This window comes from Podarcis pityusensis, assembly GCF_964106645.2.
Source record: "Podarcis pityusensis genome assembly, chromosome: 10".
Taxonomy (NCBI): Eukaryota; Metazoa; Chordata; class Lepidosauria; order Squamata; family Lacertidae; genus Podarcis; species Podarcis pityusensis.
This window is the reverse complement of record NC_138035.1, coordinates 3,897,797-3,921,206: the sequence shown is the minus strand read 5'-3', so window position 1 is coordinate 3,921,206 and position 23,410 is coordinate 3,897,797. Positions and strand designations below refer to the sequence as shown.

Sequence of the window (23,410 nt, the reverse complement as noted above, 5' to 3'; positions counted from 1 at the left end):
GAATCAGCCTGGTTGCCCCTGTCTTTCAGAGTTTTCAATCATGGAATGAAGTCAGAACTGTGATTGACAAGTGACTCATTTGTACTGAGTGTTATCTGAGCATTGGGGTTGGGGGGGGGGTTCCTAACCCAGGGTTCCTCAAGAGTTGCTCTCCTGCCCAAACCCATTTCAGAGAACATTTATTCCCTTATCTGGCTAACTCCTGAGGGCCAAATGACATGTGGGTGGGGTCAAAGGACAGCACTCAAAAGCAGATAAAGCGAGACTCGCCTTTCTATGCGCGTAATGTGTTTTCAACTGTTTTTATTGCTGTTTTTTAAATTTTGTAATCTGCTCTTGGAGAGTTGGATGACGGGCAGGGAACTAGCAATAATGATGATGATGTTACATTGCTTAACATGCCCCCTCCCCAGTCATGAATACTTGAGGGCACTCCTGGGTCCATCATGGTCGCTTGAGGCCCATGTTCAGCTCAGGCTAGTTCCCCACCCCACAGACCTTTCGGGACAGAGAGGACATGGCACTGGTCTTTCTTGCTCTGCACCAGATGGGATGGTTGCAACCCTCTCTGTGTGGAACTGCCCTTGAAGGCAACTCGGGAACTGGTCCAAAATGCAACAGCCAGATGATTGGCTGGGCTGCCTCTCTTTATGAAGGACTTTCGTCTCCCACCTCTTTGTCCAAAGAGATCAAGGCGGCATCCAGGGGTCTACCCCTCCCCACGGAGTCCCCCCACAACAAACACACTGGATTCCTGTTTTAAAAACGGTTGCACTGGTTGTTTCCTTTCCAGCAGGTCCTCTCCTGCTCTGAATCCCTTGGCTTGTGAGACCTCCAGTGGTGCTTTCATGGAACTACAGAGGTGGGTGGCACCCCAAGGATCATCTAGTCCAACCCCCAGCAATCTCAGAGGCCACGCTTGCATCTGGAGGAACTAAGTGTTAGAATATTTCCGTTCCACCTTAAGGGACAGGCATGACTGTTGTGTGCCACATGCCTGTTTACACTCCAGCACAGCTTGCTGGGAACTTCTGTTTGTGTACAGTGGTACCTCTGGTTACAGACGCTTCAGGTTACGGACACCGCTATCCCAGAAATATTACCTCGGGTTAAGAACTTTGCTTCAGGATGAGAACAGAAATCGTGCTCTTGCGGCGTGGCAGCAGCAGGAGGCCTCATTAGCTAAAGTGGTGCCTCAGGTCAAGAACAGTTTCAGGTTAAGTGCGGACCCCCAGAACGAATTAAGTACTTAACCCGAGGTACCACTGTATAGATTTTGCTTATGCTGTCTTGCTTTGGACATGAAGGAGAGCAGACATGATTCCTTTGTCCTGATGTGTGCTGAATAAACTGCTTGTAAATCTGCTCACACATGCCTCTCCAGCCACTTCTGTTGTGCGTTTACTCTGTTGAGTGTGCATGCCCAGCTTCTGAAGGCTGCTGAAGCTCGGGTCGCAGTTTCATGCTGATCCAAGGACTGGAGATCGCCCAGCACAGCTGGGGGCCTACCATTTGCCCCCAATTCCTTGGCTGCATCCCAACACTAAGCACTGGAGGAGAAAATGAGCCCTGCAGGATCAGGCCAGAGGGCTCCCTCCTATGCGGGAGACAGGGCAGAGGATTCCCCCATCGCCCTCTCCTCCTCCTCCTCCACGGATTGGCCTCCTCCTCTTTTAACGCCACCTTGATTGGTGGCCTCCCTGGCTCTTGTGGGAGGCAGTTCCACAGGTTTACTCTGCCCTGCAAGAGGAAGCGCTTTCTCTTCTCTGCCTTCCTTCCTTCCTTCTCCTTGCACAGGTGAGGTTTTAGGGACCAGGGTATATTTCATGTCCGGATGTTTCCATCCGCGGACCACCTCTGTTATACAAGGGGACTGATCCATACATCCGAATGGGGTTTATTTGCATGCATTTCCCCACTCCTGGACCCCAGACCCCTCCCCAAGGGGCCAGCAGCGCATCCATGCAAAGGAAGAGCAGAGCTGCCGCCCTCCTGCGACCCTCCCCGCCCTGGCTTGCCCCCCTCTCGCCATGCAGCGCTGGGACCCCCGCTCTCCCCATGGGCCCTATGTTGGGAGAGAGGAGACTCACCGGATCCCAGCAGGCGCCTCCAGGCAGCCTCTGCAGAGCCGAACCAACGGGACCCCCACACGCCCGACGTCTTGCAGGAAAGGGAGGGGTTGGGCTTTCGCTCCGGAAAGTCTTACTTACTTTGCCCCCCCCCCCCGTCTTACTTTCCTGTCTAGGAATCTAGCTCGTTTCCGTTTAACCCTTGGCAAGCCGAGCGCACCCAACTCACGCCTCTCCCTCTTTCGAGAGGCGGAGCATCGCGCACCAATGGCATCCCGAGAAGGCGGAGGAGGAGAGGTTTATGGATTACTTCCGGCAAGGGATACATTCAGTTTTGGACAGCAGCTGAACGGCCCTCTAACAGGTGGTCCCTGCTGGAACACGGGTCCTAAGAAATCTTCACTGGCTCCCGGTCCGTTTCTGAGCACCATTCAAAGTGTCGGGGCTGACCTTGAAAGCCCCAAATGGTCTCAGCCAGAGGAAAACATTTCCGCAAAAAGATCAAAACATGTAGCCGCAGGTGATACAATAGGAGCCTTTCTGCAAATGGCCTTTGCAACACAACTCACTGGATGGTAACAAAGTATACACGTTTGCCTCTTTGAAACGTAGCCCCGTTTCCTCAATGAATCCACCCATTTCTGGATGAAATGTAACTTCTGCCAGTAAAGCTGAGCTGTAATAGTAAGGAGAGCAAAACAGCAGCCCTGTCTGACCCCAGTCACGTGGCAGGAGATTCATCATGAGCCCCCCCCCACGTGAGATGGGTATGACATCATGGATGATCCAATGATGATCCACATGATCCAAGCAGACTGGTCCAAAGAGCAGATCTCTACGCCTGAATGAAACGGGTCTGCGGTGATGGAATCTGGAGTCAAGAAATCCGCCCTTTCCAGTGATCTCTCAGGCTGGCCAGGAAAAGGCAGGGAGCAGGAATCGTCAGGCATCCCGATTGACAGACTTGTCATGTTGCCAAAACACGAACTCGGAGTCTGATCTGATTTCCGTGTACAACGCATTTTGTGACGCAACCGGGGATGTTTTTGGGGTGCTCTCTCTGTGACGGGGGGGGCTACTATCTGAGGGTGTACAAATTGCAACGCGCTTTAGTTCTGGGCTGCTTTACTCCTCGCATGGGGGGGGGGGGCTCGGCGCGCAAACAGATCAACAGCTGCCTTGCTTTCTTCCTGGCCTCATTGTGTTACTTCTGACGGAGACACACGGAAATTAATGAATGTTAGAATGATGCTGGATTGAAGTTAAGTGGTTTCTAGCTGTATTGGTATAAAAGAATATGAAAAGAATTGGATTTTTAACAGGTAAATTAATGTTATAATATACTAAGATTAAAGATCAGGATAAAATAAGGAGGGAAAGGAATTGCTGAACTAATAAATTGAACTGGAATACAAAAAGGGGAGGTATGAGGAGGTCCGGGAAACAAGTAAATGAAAGATAAGTGATGAAAAGTTTGAATTGTTTTTAACTATTTTTACTTTGTATTTTTTCCTTTTTCTTTTTCATTTTGTAATATTGTAAAAATCTTAATAAATATTTATAAAAATAATAAAAAAGACACACGGGAGGCATTTTACCTGGGTGTCGGGGGTGTGTGTGCAAAACCAAAGCCACTTTTTTCCCCTAACACAGGAGTCACAGAGCCCAACCCGCTGCTCAATGTGCACCAATACCTAAAACATGGAATGGATCTAAGATCATGGCGTGGGGTGCGAGGGGAGGGACGGATTTTGCAATGTAAACATTGGGGGGGGGGACCGCACTTTGCAAATGGATTGCCGGGATCAGCCCCTCTCCCGCTCTCCTCATCCCCTGAACGAAGAAGGGAGGGGGGAACCTTCCTCTCCTTCGCCCCCCTCAATTCCTCCCTTCCTGGTACATCCTTCTCTCACCCCGCCCCCACAACCCCAAATCCCTCCACCATGCGCTGCACCTCTTCTTCCTCCTCCTCCTCCTCCTCCTCCTCCAATCCGGCTTCTGTTTCCGGAATGAGGGGAGAGAGCCCCCCTCCCAAACTGCCTGCTTTTCCCGCAAGTGGAGCTTCTGCGCCGGATTGCTGCTCTGCGGCGTAGCTCTAGGGGAGCGCGCTTTGGAAAGGAAAGGCGGGGCGTCATGGGAGGGGACCCCCCCCCCCCCGCCCGTGGATGTTGCAGGAAAGGAAAGGAGAATCGGGAGCGAGGACAAAGAGGTAAAGGGCTCGCGGGGTGGGGGGGAGAGGGGAGAAAAGGACCCAGAGACCCCCGCCAGCTCCCCAAAGCGACTTTCATGGACACCACCGGCAGGGCCTGGATCCCTGCACGTGTGCTGTGAAGGGAGCTTTCCTTGGCCCCTTAGGCGCCTTGGCAGCGGTGGACATGGGACACCTACGCAGGGGGTCCCCACGAGGGCCCCCTTGCCCCGTTTCCCCCGCGCAGGCATCCCTGGGATCCTGTGGGCTCCGCACGGATAAAGGCGGGCCATGAAAGGGTTAACGGGCGTGAGGGACGCCTGGATAGAGACCCCCCTGTCCCTAATCTGCTCGTCTTGGGGTGGCCCCTCAGGATGGAAAGATGGGGGATGAGGGCTGAGCCGCGCCAAGGAGGGGCTTTGGATGCAGGGGAGACTCTGGAACACAGGGAGGGAGTGAAGTGGGGAGGGGGGAGCACCCCTGGGGCAGCGAAGGGCAGCATTGGGGGGGGGGAGATCGGAAACCAGTCTTTGGGGAGACTTCTCCATGGTGGCGCCTACGGGGATTTTCTGGAGGGGCCGCCTTGGCTTCTCCCTCCCACCTAGGAATCGGCCACCCCTTCAAGGCAGCCAGAGGGATCCCTGGAAAGTGGGGGGTCATGTTCCCCACCCCTTCCTTCCTGCAACCTCCATCCTCTTCCCATAAGCCCCTGCCCTGTCCAGGAAGAGAGGAGGGGAGAGGCCTTCTCAGAAGCAGCTCTTCGTTTCCGCAATCCCACCCAGGAGGCAGCCAGAAACCTTTTCCTCTCTCTCAGGCTTCCATCTTTAAGTTTCTCTTCCACTGCATGGTTCCAGTACAAATAAAAGACCGTAAAACATCAGACATTAAAATCCTCCCGATAGAGGGTTGCATTCAGCTGTCTTCTAAATGTCAGAATGTTGCCCATTTCCTCACCCTCAGCCTGCTTCCCTGTAACTTCTGTTAAGGAAAAATCTAGGTGCGAGGCTCTTCAGTCACCCAGCTGGTCGGGCAGAGCCCGCGGGTCCCTGCAGAATAAAGGAAGGAGTCCAGCCGACCGGAGCAAATAGCTGTAGACCAAAGTTTCTTGCGCAATAGGTTCAAAGAGCAAATTTTGAACCCCGAGGATGGGGTGACAAAGACTTTTAAAACTTTCCCACCACATCCCAGAATACAGTTCGAAGGGGAGGGGTTAACCTTGGCAAACATGTCCAGACAAGTCCTTGGTACAAGATTAGCATAAGCAGACATGGCAGGGCAAGACTCAGGTATAAGATTGTTATTATTATTTTTTAATAATCTTTATTGCTTTTAAAACTTACAAGAAAAGAAAAAAGAAGAAAAGAGGTGAGAGAGGAAGACAAAATAGAGCAGAGAAGAAAAAAAAGAAAAGAAAAAACAATACAATAAACAATACAAAACACAACCTTAACACGCTAAACTAAACAAAGCAAAACAACAACAATTTAAAAACATATACCATACCATTTCATCACTCTATCTTTCATTCCCTTATTTCATCGACCTCCTCTCACCTCCCTTTTTGTATTCCACTTCTATTACTTGTTTCAGCAATTCCTTTTCATCTTTCTCTATTTTTATCATGATGAATATCTTAACATATTTTTTACCTTATTTTCTATTAATACTGAAATACTTATTTATACTTAACTCCTTATAACATTTCTGCTAAAGCCATAAAGTTTCATTCCAACAATTTTCTAACACTCATTAAATTTACAATATTTCTATATATAAACTTTAAACTTTCCCAGTCTTCTACCACCATCTCTTCTCCCTGGTCTCAGATTCTGCCAGTCATTTCCATCCATTCCATATAGTTCATCAACCTGGAGATCTTCTGTCCGAGGCTCTTAAATCTTTTCCAAGTCCCTTCTGCAGTTTTTCTTCATATTCTTTGATGCTGAAGATGCTGAAGCGCAGGTCTTGGGGGGGCCCCGACCCAACCATGCCCCCATTCCCTCTCGACAGGCCAACCAACTCTCCACAGCTAAAACCAGTGTCCATACAATGTCTCAAATCATGTTTCAAGGCTCCCCCAGATCCAAAGGCCCCCACAACTCCAATCACCTCCTGACCCAGATTCAGGACCCAAAGGTCAGCAAATCTCTGCATGAAAGAGTCTATCCAACCTTCCTTCTCCAATCCAAGCAGGGCTCCAATCTTCAAATTCTGACTTTTTCTATATTCATTCATAAAAGGCCTCCACTTATAGTCCTCAATTTGCCTCTGTAAAACTGGGGCTTCCACTTGTATTATTTTAGGTTCAACAACACCAACATTCTCCTTCGTCTTCTCCCCAGTTTGTCCTGTCAAAGTAGGTTCCTGTGTCAAATCCTGAACAATTTCTGTATTAATGATCACTTTTTGTCCCAAATTAATCACTTTTTGTCCCAAGTTCTCAAGTTTGGTATTCATAGCATCCGTATTCTTGTGGAGCTGTTCTAACGAATAGCTTATCTTACATAATACAGTCACTAAGGCTCCTTCTGTCAACATTCTTAAAATCCAAGGTCAATCTCTGATTCACACACTTCTTATCTTGCAGCTGGAAAAGCCCCAGCTCCACTCTTGTAACAGTTTCAAAAGCTCCCTCTAGAGGGAAACAGTCTCCACTTGTATCAATCCTTTCAAACACAATTTAAACTATAAATTTAGTTTCAGTTTTCAGTTACTTTTCCTGCTTTTTAAACGCAGATGAGGACAATGGAAACAATATATTTCTCTTATTTAGCTAGCTGTCAAAAAACGTCACTCTTTCTGGCAGCCCGTTTCCAGGTTCGGAGCAGTGGTAATTTGGTTTTTCACTCTCTCCTGCAGGCTCACTAGGTCCAAAATTTTCCCCCTCTTCTCCTGCTTCCAAGGGGGGTTTAATAGTTTTAACCGATGGAGATTTAATCCTTTACAAAAATAAACTTTCCAAGGCTTTAACTTGCAACTTCTTTGCTTCAATCTATTTACAAAAAAGGAAGGCGGACTTCCTGTTTAGAACCTTCCCGTTTCGATGCCAAATTAATGAATTTAAGGATCCAATTTTCCGTTCTACTCACGGGTAGTTGTTTAAAATCCAATTGTCCACAGGAAAAAGTCAGCGCTCTCCGGCAACAGCGATGCGGCTTCACTCCATGAAAGAAGCAGTCAATTCGAAGCACCGCGCCACTCACCCCACTTCGCTCCGGATCCCCAAATCAGGGTTTCCCCACGAGTAGGGGAGGCACAAAGGGTGCCAGCCGAATCCCAAGTTCACAAGCTTCTCCCACCTGTGATTTCAGTGGGTCTCCGCCTTCACCGTGGCGGTCAGACCCTAATTTCCACGGAGCAAATTCCTCCCAATCGGAGGAACTCCGCCATTGCCTGGAGGCGCCAACCCAGAAGTCAACTCAGGTATAAGATTAGCATAGACAAATATGTCTTTTTTTTAAAAAAAAATTATTTTTATTAACAGACCAATCATATCAAATCACATAAATTCCAAATTACAGAGCCTAATTTTAAATTTTGTTGGGGGTACCCATATTTCAAGTTCCAAAAGGGGTCCAATCCTCTTATTGCTACTGCTTTAAAAGTCCACAAATCTGTCCAAATAATGTTCAAAATTCTGTCCAATCCTTTCTTGCTGTTTTCCACATCTCTTCTAGTTGTTTTCAAATATTTTCCCTCTCTCTTTCTCTTTGTGGCCTCTGATTGTCTCCATAAGCAGGTTCAAACAAATTTGTATTCCTGTGTGGGTTTTTCCATTCGTCCAAGAGTCGTATTTCAGACAGCCGCCGTATTTCATCGCTTCCATAAAGAAAAGCATTCTTGCTGTCTACTTATTCACTTTTCGCAGGTTTGTCCCTCTTTCTCAGTCCTCGAGGAGATTCTACCAGGTTCTACCAGGAATCCAGTGTGAAAACAAAGCTTCCTCCTCCCGATAAATCTTTCGATAAGACCTGTCAAAATGGCAACTTCCTTTTTGTTGCTGCGCCATCAAAAGCCCTTGTTCTTTTTCTCGATCTCACATGTCAAGCTTTTGGTAGTAAATTATTTCCACACAGTTTTTAATCATCCTGCTTAGGCAGGTTATGCAGCGGTTCTTTTTGAGAAGGGGTTATTGAAGAAAAGAAAAAAAGTTTCTCCCCCTCCATCCAGTCCCACTCCAGCATACTGAACCTGATGTAATTTCTTCATGATGTATTCCGTTAAATCCAAACCCGTTACTCTCGTTTCACAAAGGCCACTTCAGTTAGCAGTTTTCACTCCCGTTCTTCACTTGAAATATGTATATTTGCTTCATTTCCAATTAAATATCTCGAGCTTATGCAAACCAGTGCGCGATCAGAGACAGCGTCCGGGAGAGCCGGACTCCACCCGAGGGCTTTATGCCTAGTGCCCTCACCCCCTTCTTTCGAATCTGGGGGTGAATTATGGGCACAGCAGGCAAGGCAGTCCCCCCATTCCCTTGGGGGGGCAAGGGAGGCTGCATACTCCCATCACAGCCTCTTAATTACCTCGTGTGGGTCGGAGAGATGTTATTGTCAGCCATCTTCCAATTCGCCCCCTGGTGGCCCCCCCCCCCGCATAGACAAATATGTCTTAAGTACCCATCACCCAAAAGTACAATCAAGGTTCCTTTGCATGTCTGGAGCCTGAGGCGAGTCAGGTGATGAGATTTGGCTTCCTTTGGCTAACAATGAGCCCAGCAATTTTCACCTCTGAGAACTTCCTGGAGTCCTTTTGCCAGGGGAAAATAGCTTTGGAATGGGGGGAACTGGGAAAGGAGATGATTTTATATTATTTTTAAAGTTAGGTGACTTCCCTGAGCTGTCAAGTTGGAAGGATATATTCAGGCATAATATTTGTAATATTTAACTTTAAAGATGTGCCCCCCCCCCCGTAATTTCCGTAACACTTCGCTTCTTGCATGGGGGGGCGGGAATCAGCAGGAGACCTTCGAAGGAGGACCTCCCTGTCCGGACTGAGCGATGTTGGTGGAGATGCTCCTTCAGGTCTACAGGGCCGAGGCTGTTGAGGGCTTCAGGTTGCAGATCTTGCTGCTCCATAACGATCTCATTCAGCAATTAAATTTATTACTGAAGGCAAAGAAGAATAACAGGATTCAAAAAATAGCAAAAACTTAACTTACGTAAAACCCTAACTTAGCATACCAAAACAGCACTCAAGTAAGAATCACACAAGCGGAGTAGAGAAATAGCAGATTAGGAAGTGGGACCAGGCGCCTTTCGGCCTTGTAATTTATATTCTATTAAATGTCAGAGTAACCTTGGGACTGGATAACAAGCCTGGCTCACTCCAGTTTAAACCAGCTTCATCTGGTTCCCCAAAACAAGAAAGGTTCTTCATAACCTCATCGCAACTTATCCCACCACCAGCTCTCAGCAGAAAGGAAACTGCCAAGTTTCAGGAAGCCTGCATTAGATCAATACTTTTCTATGCCTGGAAAATGCAACCATGACACTTTAAAGGTCAGCACCAACAGTTTGAATTGTGCTTGAAAATGTGCTGGGAGCCAGGTAAGGTCCTTTAGGAGCAGTGATATGTGGTCTCGGCGCTGCTCCCATTCAGTTGCAGTTTCTGGGTCACCTTCAAACGTAGCCCCATGTAGACCACATCGCAGTAGTCCAAGCGGGAGATAACCAGATCATGCACCACTCTGGCGAGACAGTCTGCGGGGAAGGAGGGTCTCAGCCTGCGTTCCAGATGGAGCTGCTAGACAGCTGCCCTGGACACAGAATTGACCTGTGCCTCCATGGTCAGCTGTGAGTCCAAAATGACCCCTAGGCTGCACACCTGGTTATTTAGGGGCACAGTTACCCCATCAGGACCAGGGGGTCCCCCACACCTGCCCACCCCCTGTTTCCCAGGGACAGCACTTCTGTCTTGTCAGGATTCAAGCTCAATCTGTTAGCCACCATCCATCTTCAAACCACCTCCAGGCACCAACACAGGGCATTCACCACCTTCACTGATTCCGATTTAAATGAGAAGAAGAGCTGGGTATCACCCACATACTGGTGATCACCCAGCCAAAACCCCTGATGATCTCTCCCAGCAGCTTCATGTAGATATTAAAAAGCATGGGGGAGAGGACGGAGCCCTGAGGCACCCCACAAGTGAGAGCCCAGGGGTCTGAACACTCATCCCCCAACACCACTTTCTGGACATGGCCCAGGAGGAAGGAGGGGAACCACTGCATAACCATTTCCCCAGCTCTCCTAGGGGGTTCAGAAGGACACCATGGCCAAAGGTCTCCAAAGCCACTGAGAGATCTAGCAGAACCAGGAAACAGCTTTCCCCTCAGACTCTAGCGCATGCGAGATCATCATCCAGCGCAACCAGCGCAGTTTCAGTCCCATCATGAGGCCTGATTCCCAATTGGAAGGATCATGGTGGCAGAAGCTTTCCTGGTCCTGCACCCCCAAAAGCTCCAGGCACAATATTTCATTAGCTTTGAAGGGGCCATCCAATACTTGGTGGTCTTTTCTTCAAAATACAAATATTCTGAATACTTTTTAATTGATGTATGATGTAAATAGCGCTTCTGTTTTCCTTGTTCCACATCAGAGAGACTTTGATACACAGGTCTGAGTTCATCGCTCCCCCTGAAACTGCTGTGTTAGCAGCACTGCCTGGGCAGTGTGTTTGGGGGTCCAGGGCTGCCTAGACAAAAAGACCCCCTTCTCAGCCTGACTTATATGGTCCCAAGGAAAGCAGAGCAGTACGTTAGGCACCAGCTTGGCTGCAGGAGTGGCTGGAAGGAAGTGTGCAGGGCACCATCCAACCGTCTTAGAGACGGTGCCACTCTGGATTTGTGTAGGTTTTCCTCTATAGCCTTTTCTTCTCCTGAAGATAACTCAAAAGGAAGTGAAGGAGTGCACCAAAGTATTACGACCAGAGTTTTCCTTCGTGATGGGCTTCCTTCCCAGGTTGATGAGCCCCATCTGCCCTCACTTTCCTCTGCAGAATGGGCTGAATCTGCCTTCTTGACTGTGGGATTCACTGTTGTTCTCATCCTCTCCATCCACCAGGTCCTTTCTTCACCTGCAACAGAATTCCCTAATACACCAAGGATTTGAGACCCATCATCTATCCTCACCTGCTTTCGCTGGCCGGTTGAAGCCGTTCCTGGGATTGTGGCCCCTATTCCATCCTGACAGTTTCTGGAAGCCACAGGTGAGAGCTGAGTGCAGGGTGGGGACCAATGGTGGGTAGATTACCCCAGAAGGTGCACAACATGTCCCCCATCAATATCATGACATCGTATGATATTTAAGACAGAAGAGGAATAAATTCATGTCCCCAGAAATAACACACTTTCAGGGAATTAGTGAATCAATACTAGATTTTCAAGGTACTACATATTCCACTAAGTACAGTTTATCTATTTGCCTTGAATATCCTGCTTTTCAGTGTCCTTCTTTTAGGATAGTCCTGCGTCAGAAGACGGGCACAAGATCAGACGGCATATCATTCTTTAAAAAATCATGCTGCTTTATTAACATTGATTGAGAATTATGAAAGTTGCTCATGAATTACTATCATTTGATGACATTGCAACTTCATTTTCCTAAAAATTGGGAACATGGGTAGGAGGTGAGGGAATGTTGGAGACGCTGAAATAGGAGAAGGTGCTAATGGAGCTTGATGTGTTCTCTTTCCCTTAGTTCTCTTCCTTGAAACCCAACAGGATTTCCTTTCCTCACACTCTGAAGAAGGTGATGGAGTAGACACTCAGAACTCCAGGGGATGGGGCACCTTTAGTTTCATTAGGAATAGACATTTCAATGTGTGAAATGCGGAATATGCTTCATTAAATGAGCACACATAGTTCACATCAACGACCTCCAACAGAGGAGAAACCACATAAATGTATGGAGTGTGGAAAGAGCTTCAGTCAGAGTGGACACCTCAATATACATCAACAGACACACACAAGAGAGAAACCATTTAAATGTATGCAATGTGGAAAGAGCTTTAGTGATGCCACGGTGCCACTCTGGATTTGTGTAGGTTTTCCTCTACAGCCTTTTCTTCTCCTGAAGATAACTCAAAAGGAAGTGAAGGAGTGCACCAAAGTTTTACGACCAGAGTTTTCCTTCGTGATGGGCTTCCTTCCCAGGTTGATGAGCCCCATCTGCCCTCACTTTCCTCTGCAGAATGGGTAGAATCTGCCTTCTTGACTGTGGGATTCACTGTTGTTCTCCTCCTCTCCATCCACCAGGGCCTGCCTTCACCTGCAGCAGAATTCCCCAACCCACCAAGAATTTGAGACCCAGCAGCTATCCTCACCTGGTTTTGGCGGCCGGTTGAAGCCGTTCCTGGGATTGTGGCCCCTATTCCATCCTGACAGCTTCTGAAAGCCACAGGTGAGAGCTGAGTGCAGGGTGGGGACCAATGGTGGATAAATTACCCCATAAGGTGCATGACATTTCCCCCACCAAAGGTACTACCGCTCCCCTAACACCCCATGACATCGTATGATTATGATATTTAAGACAGTCCATCAATAAATAAATACTACATTTTCAAGGTACTACATATTCCACTAAGTACAGTTTATCTATTTGCCTTGAATATCCTGCTTTTCAGTGTCATTTTAGGATAGTCTTGCGTCAGAAGATGGGCACGAGATCAGACAGCACATTATTTTTAAAAAAATTAAGCTGCTTTATGAACATTGGTTGAGGATTTTGAAAGTTGCTCATGAATTACTATCATTTGATATTGCAACTTCACTTCCTAAAAACTGGGAACATGGGTAGGAGGTGAGGGAATGTGGGAGACGTTGATATAGGAGAAGGTGCTAATGGAGCTTGATGTGTTCTCTTTCCCTTAGTTCAACTTCCTTGAAACCAAAACAGGATTTCCTTTCCTCCCACTCTGAAGAAGGAGATGGAGAAGACAGTCAGAACTCCAGGGGATGGGTCACCTTTCTCCCCCATTAGGAATAGAAATTAAAATGTGTGAAATGCGGAATATGCTTCATTGAATGAGGACACATAGTTCACATCAACAAACTCCAACAGGGGAGAAACCATTTAAAGGTATGGAGTGTGGGAAACGTTTCACTGATAGTGGAAAACTTAGAACAAATCAGCGGACTCACAAGGGCAAGAAAGGATTCCAATGCAGGGAGTGTGGGAAGAACTTCAGTCAAAATGGACACTTACGTTTACATCAACAGATTCACAAAGGTGAAAAACCTTTTAAATGTCTGGAGTGCGGAAAGAGCTTCAGTTTCAATGGAAGCCTTAGAAGACACCAACAGATTCACATGGGGGAGAAACCATTTAAATGTATGGAGTGTGGAAAGAGCTTCTATCGGAGTGATACACTTAGAATACATCAATTGACCCACACAGGGGAGAAACCATATAAATGTATGGCGTGTGGAAAGAGCTTTAGTGATAATGGAAAGCTTAGAATACATAAACGGACTCACACAGGGGAAAAACCATTTAAATGTATGGAGTGTGGAAAGAGCTTCAGTCAGAATGGACACCTTAGAAAACATCAATGGGCTCACATGGGGGAGAAACCATTTAACTGCCTGGAGTGCGGAAAGTGCTTCAGTCAGAATGGAGACCTTAAATTACACCAGCGGATTCACACAGGGGAGAAACCATTTAAATGTATGGAGTGTGAGAAGAGCTTCAGTCAGAATGGACACCTTAGAAAACATCAACAGACTCACACGGGGGAGAAACCATTTAACTGCCTGGAGTGCGGAAATAGCTTCAGTCAGAGTGGAAGCCTTAGAACACATCAACGGACTCACACAGGGGAGAAACCATTTAAATGTCTGGAGTGTGGAAAGAGCTTCAGTCAGAGTGGAGGCCTTAGAACACATCAACGGACTCACACAGGGGAGAAACCAATTAAATGCCTGGAGTGTGGAAAGAGCTTTAATGATAATGGAGGCCTTAGAACGCATCAACGGACTCACACAGGGGAGAAACCATTTAACTGCCTGGAGTGCGGAAAGTGCTTCAGTCAGAGTGGACACCTCAATATACATAAACAGATTCACACAGGGGAGAAACCATTTAAATGCCTGGAGTGCGGAAAGAGCTTCCCTAACAGTGGATATCTCAATATACATAAACAGATTCACACAGGGGAGAAACCATTTAAATGTTTGGAGTGCGGAAAGAGCTTCAATTTCAATGGAAACTTTAGAGAACATCAACGGACTCACACAGGGGAGAAACCATTTAAATGCCAGGAATGCGGAAAGTGCTTCAGTCAGAATGGAGACCTTAGAAAACATAAACGGACTCACACAGGGGAGAAACCATATAAATGTATGGAGTGCGGAAAGAGCTTCAGTTTCGATGGAAACCTTAGAACACATCAACGGACTCACACAGGGGAGAAACCATGTAAATGCATGGAGTGCGGAAAGAGCTTCATTCAGAATGGAGACCTTAGAAAACATCAACGGACTCACACAGGGGAGAAACCATATAAATGTATGGAGTGTGGAAAGAGCTTCAGTCAGAATGGAGACCTTAGAACACATCAACGGACTCACACAGGTGAGAAACCATTTAAATGCATGGAGTGTGGAAAGTGCTTCAATCAGAGTGGACACCTCCGTATACATCAACGGACTCACAAAGGGGAAAAACCATTTAAATGCATGGAGTGTGGAAAGAGCTTCAGGCAGAGTGCACACCTTAGAGGACATCGGCAGACACACAGGGGAGAAACTGTTTAAATGTATGGCGTGTGGTAGGTGCTGCAGTCAGAGTGGAACCCTTGATTTATGTCAAGAAACTCGCACAAAAGACAAACCTTATAATTATCAGGAAAGTAGATAGAGGTTCAGTCCTAGTGGAAGTTCTAAATCAACAGACTCACAGACAGGAAGAACTTTAGGAGTTGAAATCCTACAAACCATCAACAAACTCAAAGAGGAGAAGCAATTTATATGAAAAGACTGCAAAAAGTGCTTTATTTATAATGGACTGATCAAGGAACATCCAGGGACTCTCACATGGAAGAACCCATTTTGATGTCTGGAGTGTGGGACATCTTCCTCTCAGAGTCCACTCTTTTCTTCACAGAAATGAACTCAGCAGGAAATCAGTCTTTAACACATGTTGTGTATGTGAAGTTCTGGTATTTATGTGTAAAACTGTATAGTAATGAAATATTGAAGGCAATGTCAAACAATGTGATTATAATCTAAGATGTAAAGTACCTTTCGATAGAGAAGCAGTGAGGGTTTATCTGGATTGCTGGGGGTCAGTGAGGGCTGGGCGATATATTGTCCCATACTGGTTTCTAGACCACATCGTGATAACCTTCCAAAAACAATTGATATGGCAAGACCTCACAGATTACAGTGTGTGTTTCTGGAATGCTGATTTGTCTGGAAGCAGCCGGCAGAAAGCTTTGCTTCGTGAAGCCCCTGCAGATGCCTAGTTGCTGACTTCCCTCCCAGACGACAGGAAGCGAAAGACACACATCCATTGCCCTGTGTCCTTCCAGCCTCTTTCCTCCCTTCCTCCCTTTTGCTGCCTGATGTGTGTCCACCTGATCTAGATATCCTGTGTGCTGTATTTTTTTTACTGCTGAAACTGGATTTGCTCTCAGGAGCTAAGTTTTGTGCCTCACTGGGAACCCAGTGAGAACTGTATGCTTTGAAAACTCAGTAAACTATTACTGAAGAAGTCCTGCTGCCTCTGTGTGTGTTTCTGACCTCAGCATGGGAATTGCTCTACACCTGGCCCCTACCCTGCCGATACTTGGCTCGTGCCCTGGAGTTGCTGTACTCAAGCATGCAAGACGGGTGCATATGTGTGTGACTGGTTTTTGCACCAAACTCTCACCCTCACCACCGCATGATCTCCAAACACTGCTTCTTCACTAGAACTTCTCCCTGCCTTCTACATGTTCTGAAGAAAACTTAAAATGCTGTAATTTAATGGGAGATTTCCCCCAAGCCTTATTGCAAGAGGGGGAAGGAGCGGCTGCAGGTACCAGGGAAGTCTCCTGGGGGGCCCATCTTCCCTCACGAACCCCATGGGGCAATCCCAGAGCTCCTGCTTATTCTGGGGTTTGGGGAAGATAGTCCTTTTCCATAGTCCCAGAAGTTATTATTCTTCCTGCCAGAGGACCAGTGTGCATATTATTATCGTACTGAATTTACTGTTGTTGCTGCTTTTGCTGTCATGGACTGGCTGGGTGAAGGGGGGGGGAGGCACCAGCTGGGGGACACCCAAGGGAAGAAGGCTCGGAGTCCTGGTCTTGTATGCCTCCAAAGGCTATCAAAACTCCTAGGTCTGGCCAATTAAAGGCTGATATGGGAGCTGTTGGGGGCCAGGTCGGTTCTTTCTTTTTCGCCTCTCCTCTGGAAAAGTGCTCTTTCTTTTGGGGTTTAATTACTTCTGCCTCCTTCAGTGCCCACTGCACCATCAGCAAGGTTATTCCCTCCTGCTTAAGTTGTTACACAAGGGGGACTCCCTGCCCTTCCGACATGTTGCAGATAAAATAAAAGGTGGGGCGAAAGCATTTTGAAAAGACTGGTGGCCAGCAAGGCCCACAGTGAGAAAGCCTATAGGAAAAAAAAGACTCATAACCCCCTCGGCTGCACAGCCCGCCAGTCCTGGGCAGAGAACTCGCAGTTGTGCCAAGAGGAGAGAGAGCCTGATCTCTGCAGCCCCAGCCCTCAGCCGGAGAGGAGCCTTCAAGCAAAACACAAAGCGAGAAAACTCCTCTTTCCTCACAGCTTCAGCCCCTCTTGGCCGTGCTAGAGACACTACATAGACATTCACAGAGCTGGGAGTCTGCTGCTGCCTGCTTGAGGCACCCACAGCTGGCCGAGACACACAGAGCCACAGCCCATGGCTCCCTCGGTTCAGGCACCCACAGCTGGGTGGGCTCAAAGAAAGCCTCGATTTATCTGAGTCACGCCACCAAATGTTGTGCAGTGGTTCCTTGGTTTGCAACCGCTTTGGATTACAACCGTTTTGGATTACAACCACGTCAAACACCGAAGTCCGTGCCCCTTTTTTTGGATTACAACCCATTTTTTTGGGGGGGGAGGCCCCATTGGCGAAAGCACGCCTTGGGTTACAACCTGTTTTGGTTTACAACCGGACCTCCGGAATGGATTACAGTGGTACCTCGGGTTACATACGCTTCAGGTTACATACACTTCAGGTTACAGACTCTGCTAACCCAGAAATAGTACCTCGGGTTAAGAACTTTGCTTCAGGGCGAGAACAGAAATCGTGCAGCGCGGCAGCAGCAGGAGGCGCCATTAGCTAAAGTGGTGCTTCAGGTTAAGAACAGTTTCAGGTTAAGAACGGACCTCTGGAATGAATTAAGTACTTAACTCAAGGTACCACTTTATGGTTATAAACCAAGGTACCACTGTATACCCCCAAAGGCTATAAAAACTCCTAGGTCTGGCCAATAAACTCAGGAGCCAGGAGGAGATAAGAGTCCAACGATTTTATCACAGGCAGTCAATATTGGGAATGGGAAAGGACTTTTCAACATGTTAAAGAAAATTATGGGTTGAGAGACTACTCAACAGCCCAGCTCGCCAGGGTACAAGTCCCCCACGGGTCCATGCGGTCAGTAAACAAAGGAAATTCCAGCCAAGCAATTTGGAGCAAAGAGCAGTCAGTAGACTTAGATCCATTATTGTTGTGCAACTGGTTCAAACAGCAGTGAGGGAACTCTGACGCTGGGGCGACATTGACTTTTAAAACTTTCCCACCAAATCCCAGGATACAGTTCGCACAGCATCATCAATACATCATTGCTACATCATTAAAATGTCAGAAAGGGGAGGGTTACACAAGATAGACAGGTATGTCAGGGCAACACCCAAATACAAGATTCGCACAGGCAAACATGTCTCAAGTGCCCACCACCCAAAAGTAAAACAGAAGTTCCTTTGCATGTCTGCAGCCTGAGACAAGTCTGGTGATGAGATTTGGCTTCCCTTGGCTAACAGTGAGCCCAGCAATTGTCACCTCTGGGCATTTCCTGGGGTAGGAGGTGTGTCTACACATCTTCACCCTTGGGGAGGGGGTGTTGGTTTCTGTGTGTTGCCACTGTGCCATGCTCTTGGAGTCACAAGACTCTGTGTTTTGCATTCCAGAGACATTCCAGACTGTTGGAAGTCTCACGGAAGACAGGAGACGGATGTGATGTTACTGTTTCCTGTTCCTTTGTTTTTCAGTTGCTCTCTGCTTTCACAGAGAGAGCATGTATATTTCTTTTCTGTCTGAGTAGTTAGAAATAACACTTTTTAGCAATGTAGCTAATAAACTTCTCGTCCTTCCCTGCGTTCTGGATACTCTGCTGAGTGGGGAGTGTGCTTGGAGCCTCATCAAAGGCTCAGGTCATTAATCATCATTGGAGGAGCTTGGTTGAACCCAAGTCCGAAAGGTGGCAGGAAAAAGAGTCCTTTTTCCAAGGGCAAAATAGCATTGGAATGGAGGAAACTGGCAAAGGAGTTGATTTTATATGATTTTTTAAAGCTAGGTATCTTCCCTGAGCTGTCAAGCCAAAAGGATACATTCAGGCATAATATTTGTAACATTTAACAACTTTAAGGATGTGCCCCACCCCGCCTTGTAATTTCTGTAACAAATACCTTCCTGAGATTTTTTCTTTTGGGGTGTGTGTCACAGTTCAGCTTCATTCAGAAGAAAACATTCAGAAGAAAACATTGCTAAAGGAGGGGAAATATAAAATGCACACTGAAAACGGCATAATCAGCAAGAGAATAAAATATTATCATAATCCTAGAACACAGACTATATCTTGCTTTTCACCACTTCTGGGTCTTAAAGCAGCTTCCGGGATCCTCATGCCTGAGAATTTAACTCCCTGTGTCCTCTTATATGTCACTCCCCTCCTTCTATAGCACAAAATTGTCACATTTAAGAAATGTAGCAAATGGTATATGCAGAAGATAAAGATAAACTCACAGTCTCATTCTTAAATGCCATGCAGCCATAATAATAATAATAATAATAATAATAATAATAATTTATTATTTATACCTGGCCCATCTGGCTGGGTTTCCCCAGCCACTCTGGGCGGCTCCCAATAGAGTGTTAAAAACAGTGAAGCATTAAATATTAAAAACCTCCCTAAACAGGGCTGCCATCAGATGTCTTTTAAAGATAGGATAGCTGCTTATTTCCTTCACATCTGAAGGGAGGGCGTTCCACAGGGCGGGCGCCACCACCGAAAAGGCCCTTTGCCTGGTCCCCTGTAACCTTACTTCTCGCAATGAGGGAACCGCCAGAAGGCCCTCAGTGCTGGACCTCAGTGTCCGGGTTGGACAATGGGGGTGGAGACACTCCTTCAGAGATACAGGACCGAGGCCATTAAGGCTTTAAAGGTAAGCACCAACACTTTGAATTGTTCTCGGAAACGTACTGGGAGCTGTTACGGTAAAATCTGGGTGCGAGGCTGCTCTGCCACCCAGCTCGTCGGACTAAGTCTGCGGGTCCCTGCGGAGGAAAATGAGCTCAGCCGGAGACAGGAGCAAGCTGCAGAAGATCCAAGTTTATTGCGCAACAGGTTCAAGGCGAGATTGAACAGCGAGAAAGGGGTGACATGAACTTTTAAAACTTCCCTCCATGTCCCAGAATACAGTGCAAAATACATCCCAGTTACATTATGAATACATTAAGAGGTTGGGTTACACAGATTACATCATGAATACATTAAGAAGAGGTTGGGTTACACAGGATTAACATATGGAGGAGGGAGGGGGAATATGCAGAGCTGGAGATATGCGCAGATAAGCACATCCTGAGTACCGGTGATGAGAAGACAATGGTCCATGTATGCATAGTCTGCCGCCTGTCATTGCCCGGAGGAAAGGCTTGGCAGAGTGATTTGACAGGATTAGGGTCTTCCTGAGAGTACGTGACACCTCGCTTAAGGGATCATGGAGGGCAGGGGAGGTGTCATGGAGTCTTGGAGAGACTGAGCCGATTGGCACCAAAAGCAAGAAAATCGGAGTTGTGGTTGATTTTATACAAATTTTTAAAGATTTTAGTCCATTTTATATTGATAATTGAGGTCGGAAACAAAATAGATACATTGTAGCAAGATTTGACACTTTTATGAGTTCACAAGTGGGGAGCCGTCCCAGCGGGGAGCTGTCAGCAGCTTGTCAAGAGGTTAAATGAGGCGTGCAGGAGTTCGCTGAGCTAGCTCTGCAAGGCAAATGCATGGTTCTGATTGGGTAGAACGCACCCATTAAAAGGGTAGGGAATACAGCTTCATACGGTCGACCCATAGTAAAGATAGAGCGGGAGGGAAGGCATAAGGTTTTGGGCTTATTTCGCCCGTAATAGCGGAAAAAGGAAAAGGCACTTTATTTATGGGGCTTGGGGTAGAGTGTGGTGCTTGTGCAACGGTGTGGGGGCTGAGGGGTCCATGTGGGGCTGGGTGCCCTTGAGGTCATCGCCTTGGACCCTCTGGTGACCGGCGGAAGGGTGATAATAATGGAGCCAATCTCGCACTCTGTATTTCAATTTTTCAAAGCTCTGCAATTTTAATCTGTCTCCATCTTGTTCCAGAATTTCCCAATATTTCGGCCTTTTGGCCTCCATGTTGAGTTTTTTCTGTGCCTTCGTTTCCATTGGTGACAACCATCTTGGGGTTTTCTTTTCTAACAAATCCTTATATCTTATCCAGACATTAAACAATGCTTTTCTAACAATATGGTTTTTAAACGCTTTATGTGCTTTTACCTTATCGTACCACAAGTATGCATGCCAACCGAATACATTATTGAAACCTTCTAGATCCAACATGTCAGTACTTTCAAGAAGGAGCCATTCTCTCAGCCAGCAAAAAGCAGCTGATTCATAATAAAGTTTAAGGTCTGGCAGGGCAAATCCACCTCTTTCTCTGGCATCAGTTAGTATCTTAAATTTTATTTGAGGCTTCTTGCCCTGCCAAACAAATCTGGAAATATCTTTCTGCCACTTCTTGAAACAATCCATCTTACCCAAAGTTTGCAATGTTTGAAACAAAAACAACATCCTTGGCAGCACATTCATTTTTATCACAGCAATTCGGCCTAGCAATGATAGCTTCAGATTTGACCATATTTCTAAATCCTTTTTCACTTCAATCCAACATTTTTCATAATTATCCTTAAATAAATTCACATTTTTAGCAGTCATGTTAACCCCTAAATATTTCACTTTCTTAACCAATGTTAGTCCTGTCTCCTCCTGAAACTTCTCTCTCTCATACACAGTTAAGTTTTTCTCTAAAACCTTAGTTTTCATCTTGTTCAACTTAAAGCCTGCTACCTGTCCGAATTCTTGAATCAGTTCCAATACCCTTTTAGTACTGGATTCTGGCTCCTGTAGGGTCAATACTAAATCATCAGCAAATGCTTTCAGTTTGTACTATTTAGCTCCCACTTGTATACCTTTAACCTCTTGGTCCTTTCTGATCATGTTTAACAAAACCTCAAGGACCGATATAAAGAGCAATGGAGAAATTGGGCAACCTTGTCGTGTCCCTTTCTCAATCTTAAACTCTTCTGTCACTACATTGTTCACAATTAATTTTGCCTTTTGTTCTGAATAAATTGCACCTATACCATTTTCAAAACCTTGACCTACCCCCATCCCCTGTAGATTCTTCTTCATAAAGCTCCAAAAAATGTTGTCAAAGGCTTTCTCTGCGTCCACAAATATCAAGACTGCCTTAGTATTTTCACTTGAAGTTTTTCTAGAATATTAATTATATTCCTCATGTTGTCAGACAAATGTCTGCCCGGGAGAAAGCCCGCTTGGTCTCAAATTGTTAGCCACCATCCATCCTCCAACAGCCTCCAGACACTCACACAGGACCTTCACCGCCTTCATAGGTTCTGATTTGAAAGAGGTAGAGCTGGGTATCATCCACATACTGATGAACACTCAGCCCAAACCCCCTGATGATCTCTCCCAGCGGCTTCATATTGATATTAAAAAGCATGGGGGAGAGGACGGAACCCTGAGGCACCCCACAAGTGAGAGCCCAGGGGTCTGAACACTAATTCCCCACCACCACTTTCTGAACACGGCCCAGGAAGAAGGAGCGAAACCACTGTATAACAGTGCCCCCAGCTCCCAGCCCCTCTAGACGGTCCAGAAGGCTCTGTGGTTTAACCCACAGCGCCACCCACATCCCATACCCAGCCAGATAGGCGGGGTATTATTATTATTATTATTATTATTATTATTATTACCCACTCCCAGACATCACCTGCAAGGTCCCCCATCGCTCCTTTGCAAACCTGTCCAGGGGGCAAAGCCTTTCCCCCCTTCTCATTCTGTTTGGCCCAAGGGTTGAATCGACCAGGGCTTGTGCAAAACTAGACAAGGAAGGGGGTTGTTGTTGTTTAGTCGTTTAGTCGTGTCTGACTCTTCACGACCCACTGGACCTGAGCATGCCAGGCCCTCCTGTCTTCCACTGCCTCCCGCAGTTTGGTCAGACTCATGCTGGTAGCTTTGAGAACACTGTCCAACCACCTCGTCCTCTGTCGTCCCCTTCACCTTGTGCCCTCCATCTCTCCCCATATCAGGGTCTTTTCCAGGGAGTCTTCTCTTCTCATGAGGTGGCCAAAGTATTGGAGCCTCAGCTTCAGGATCTGTCCTTCCAGCGAACACTCAGGGCTGATTTCCTTCAGAATGGAGAGGTTGGATCTTCTTGCAGCCCATGGGACTCTCAAGAGTCTCCTCCAGCACCAGAATTCAAAAGCATCCATTCTTCCGTGATCAGCCCAGCCTCCCATAATTAGTTGTTGTTGTTGTTGTTGTTGTTGTTGTTGTTGTTGTTGTTGTTGTTGTTGCAGATTGGCTGTTGTTAAGGAGTTGTTGCACGCTTCCACAGTATTATTTACTTATTGCATTTGCACCGCACCGCCTTTTCTCTCTCAAGGTGAAATTATGCAAGGAAGGGGGAGAAACGGTGCAAGTGCAATAAGTAAATAACACTATGGAAGCGTGCAACAACTCCTTAACAACAGCCAATCTGCAATAATAATAATAAAAACTAATTCTGGGGGGAAAGAAAAAGTCAGCCCATTCCCCCCCCCCCTCGCGCGGCGCTGGAGCTCCCT

General features: G+C 46.7%; 3 protein-coding genes across 7 annotated transcripts in view; 2 read left to right on the top strand and 1 right to left on the bottom strand.

The window, feature by feature from the left end:
- Window positions 1-2,755, bottom strand: part of LOC308486200 (uncharacterized protein) — a 66,812-nt gene extending 64,057 nt beyond the window's left edge. Inside the window, exon 1 of one of the 3 annotated variants that reach the window (XM_081022707.1) lies at window positions 2,396-2,755. The gene's annotated coding sequence lies outside the window, so the exon portion shown is untranslated. Of the gene's footprint in view, window positions 1-2,090; window positions 2,216-2,395 lie in introns of those variants that run through there. The other 2 variants (XM_081022704.1, XM_081022705.1) reach the window with 2 other exon arrangements.
- The window catches only part of LOC308486405 (uncharacterized protein), a 154,348-nt gene that overhangs the window by 129,402 nt on the left and 1,536 nt on the right, over window positions 1-23,410 (top strand). The window lies entirely within an intron of this gene.
- Window positions 4,059-15,474, top strand: LOC308486291 (uncharacterized protein). 3 transcript variants are annotated; one of them, XM_081022983.1, is made up of 4 exons: window positions 4,059-4,278; window positions 11,325-11,469; window positions 12,518-12,662; window positions 13,158-15,474. In XM_081022983.1, exon 4 carries the CDS (start codon window positions 13,286-13,288, stop codon window positions 15,014-15,016), a length of 1,731 nt encoding a protein of 576 aa, XP_080879109.1. In that variant the 5' UTR covers window positions 4,059-4,278; window positions 11,325-11,469; window positions 12,518-12,662; window positions 13,158-13,285; the 3' UTR covers window positions 15,017-15,474. The 3 variants fall into 3 exon arrangements, with proteins under 3 accessions (XP_080879109.1, XP_080879108.1, XP_080879110.1); XM_081022982.1 differs by having other exon boundaries at window positions 13,133-15,474; XM_081022984.1 differs by lacking the exon at window positions 12,518-12,662 and having other exon boundaries at window positions 13,133-15,474.

What these genes read in the sequence shown, in the direction of transcription:
- LOC308486291 (XM_081022984.1), top strand. Translation starts at nt 13,286, where the DNA reads ATGAGGACACATAGTTCACATCAACAAACTCCAACAGGGGAGAAACCA.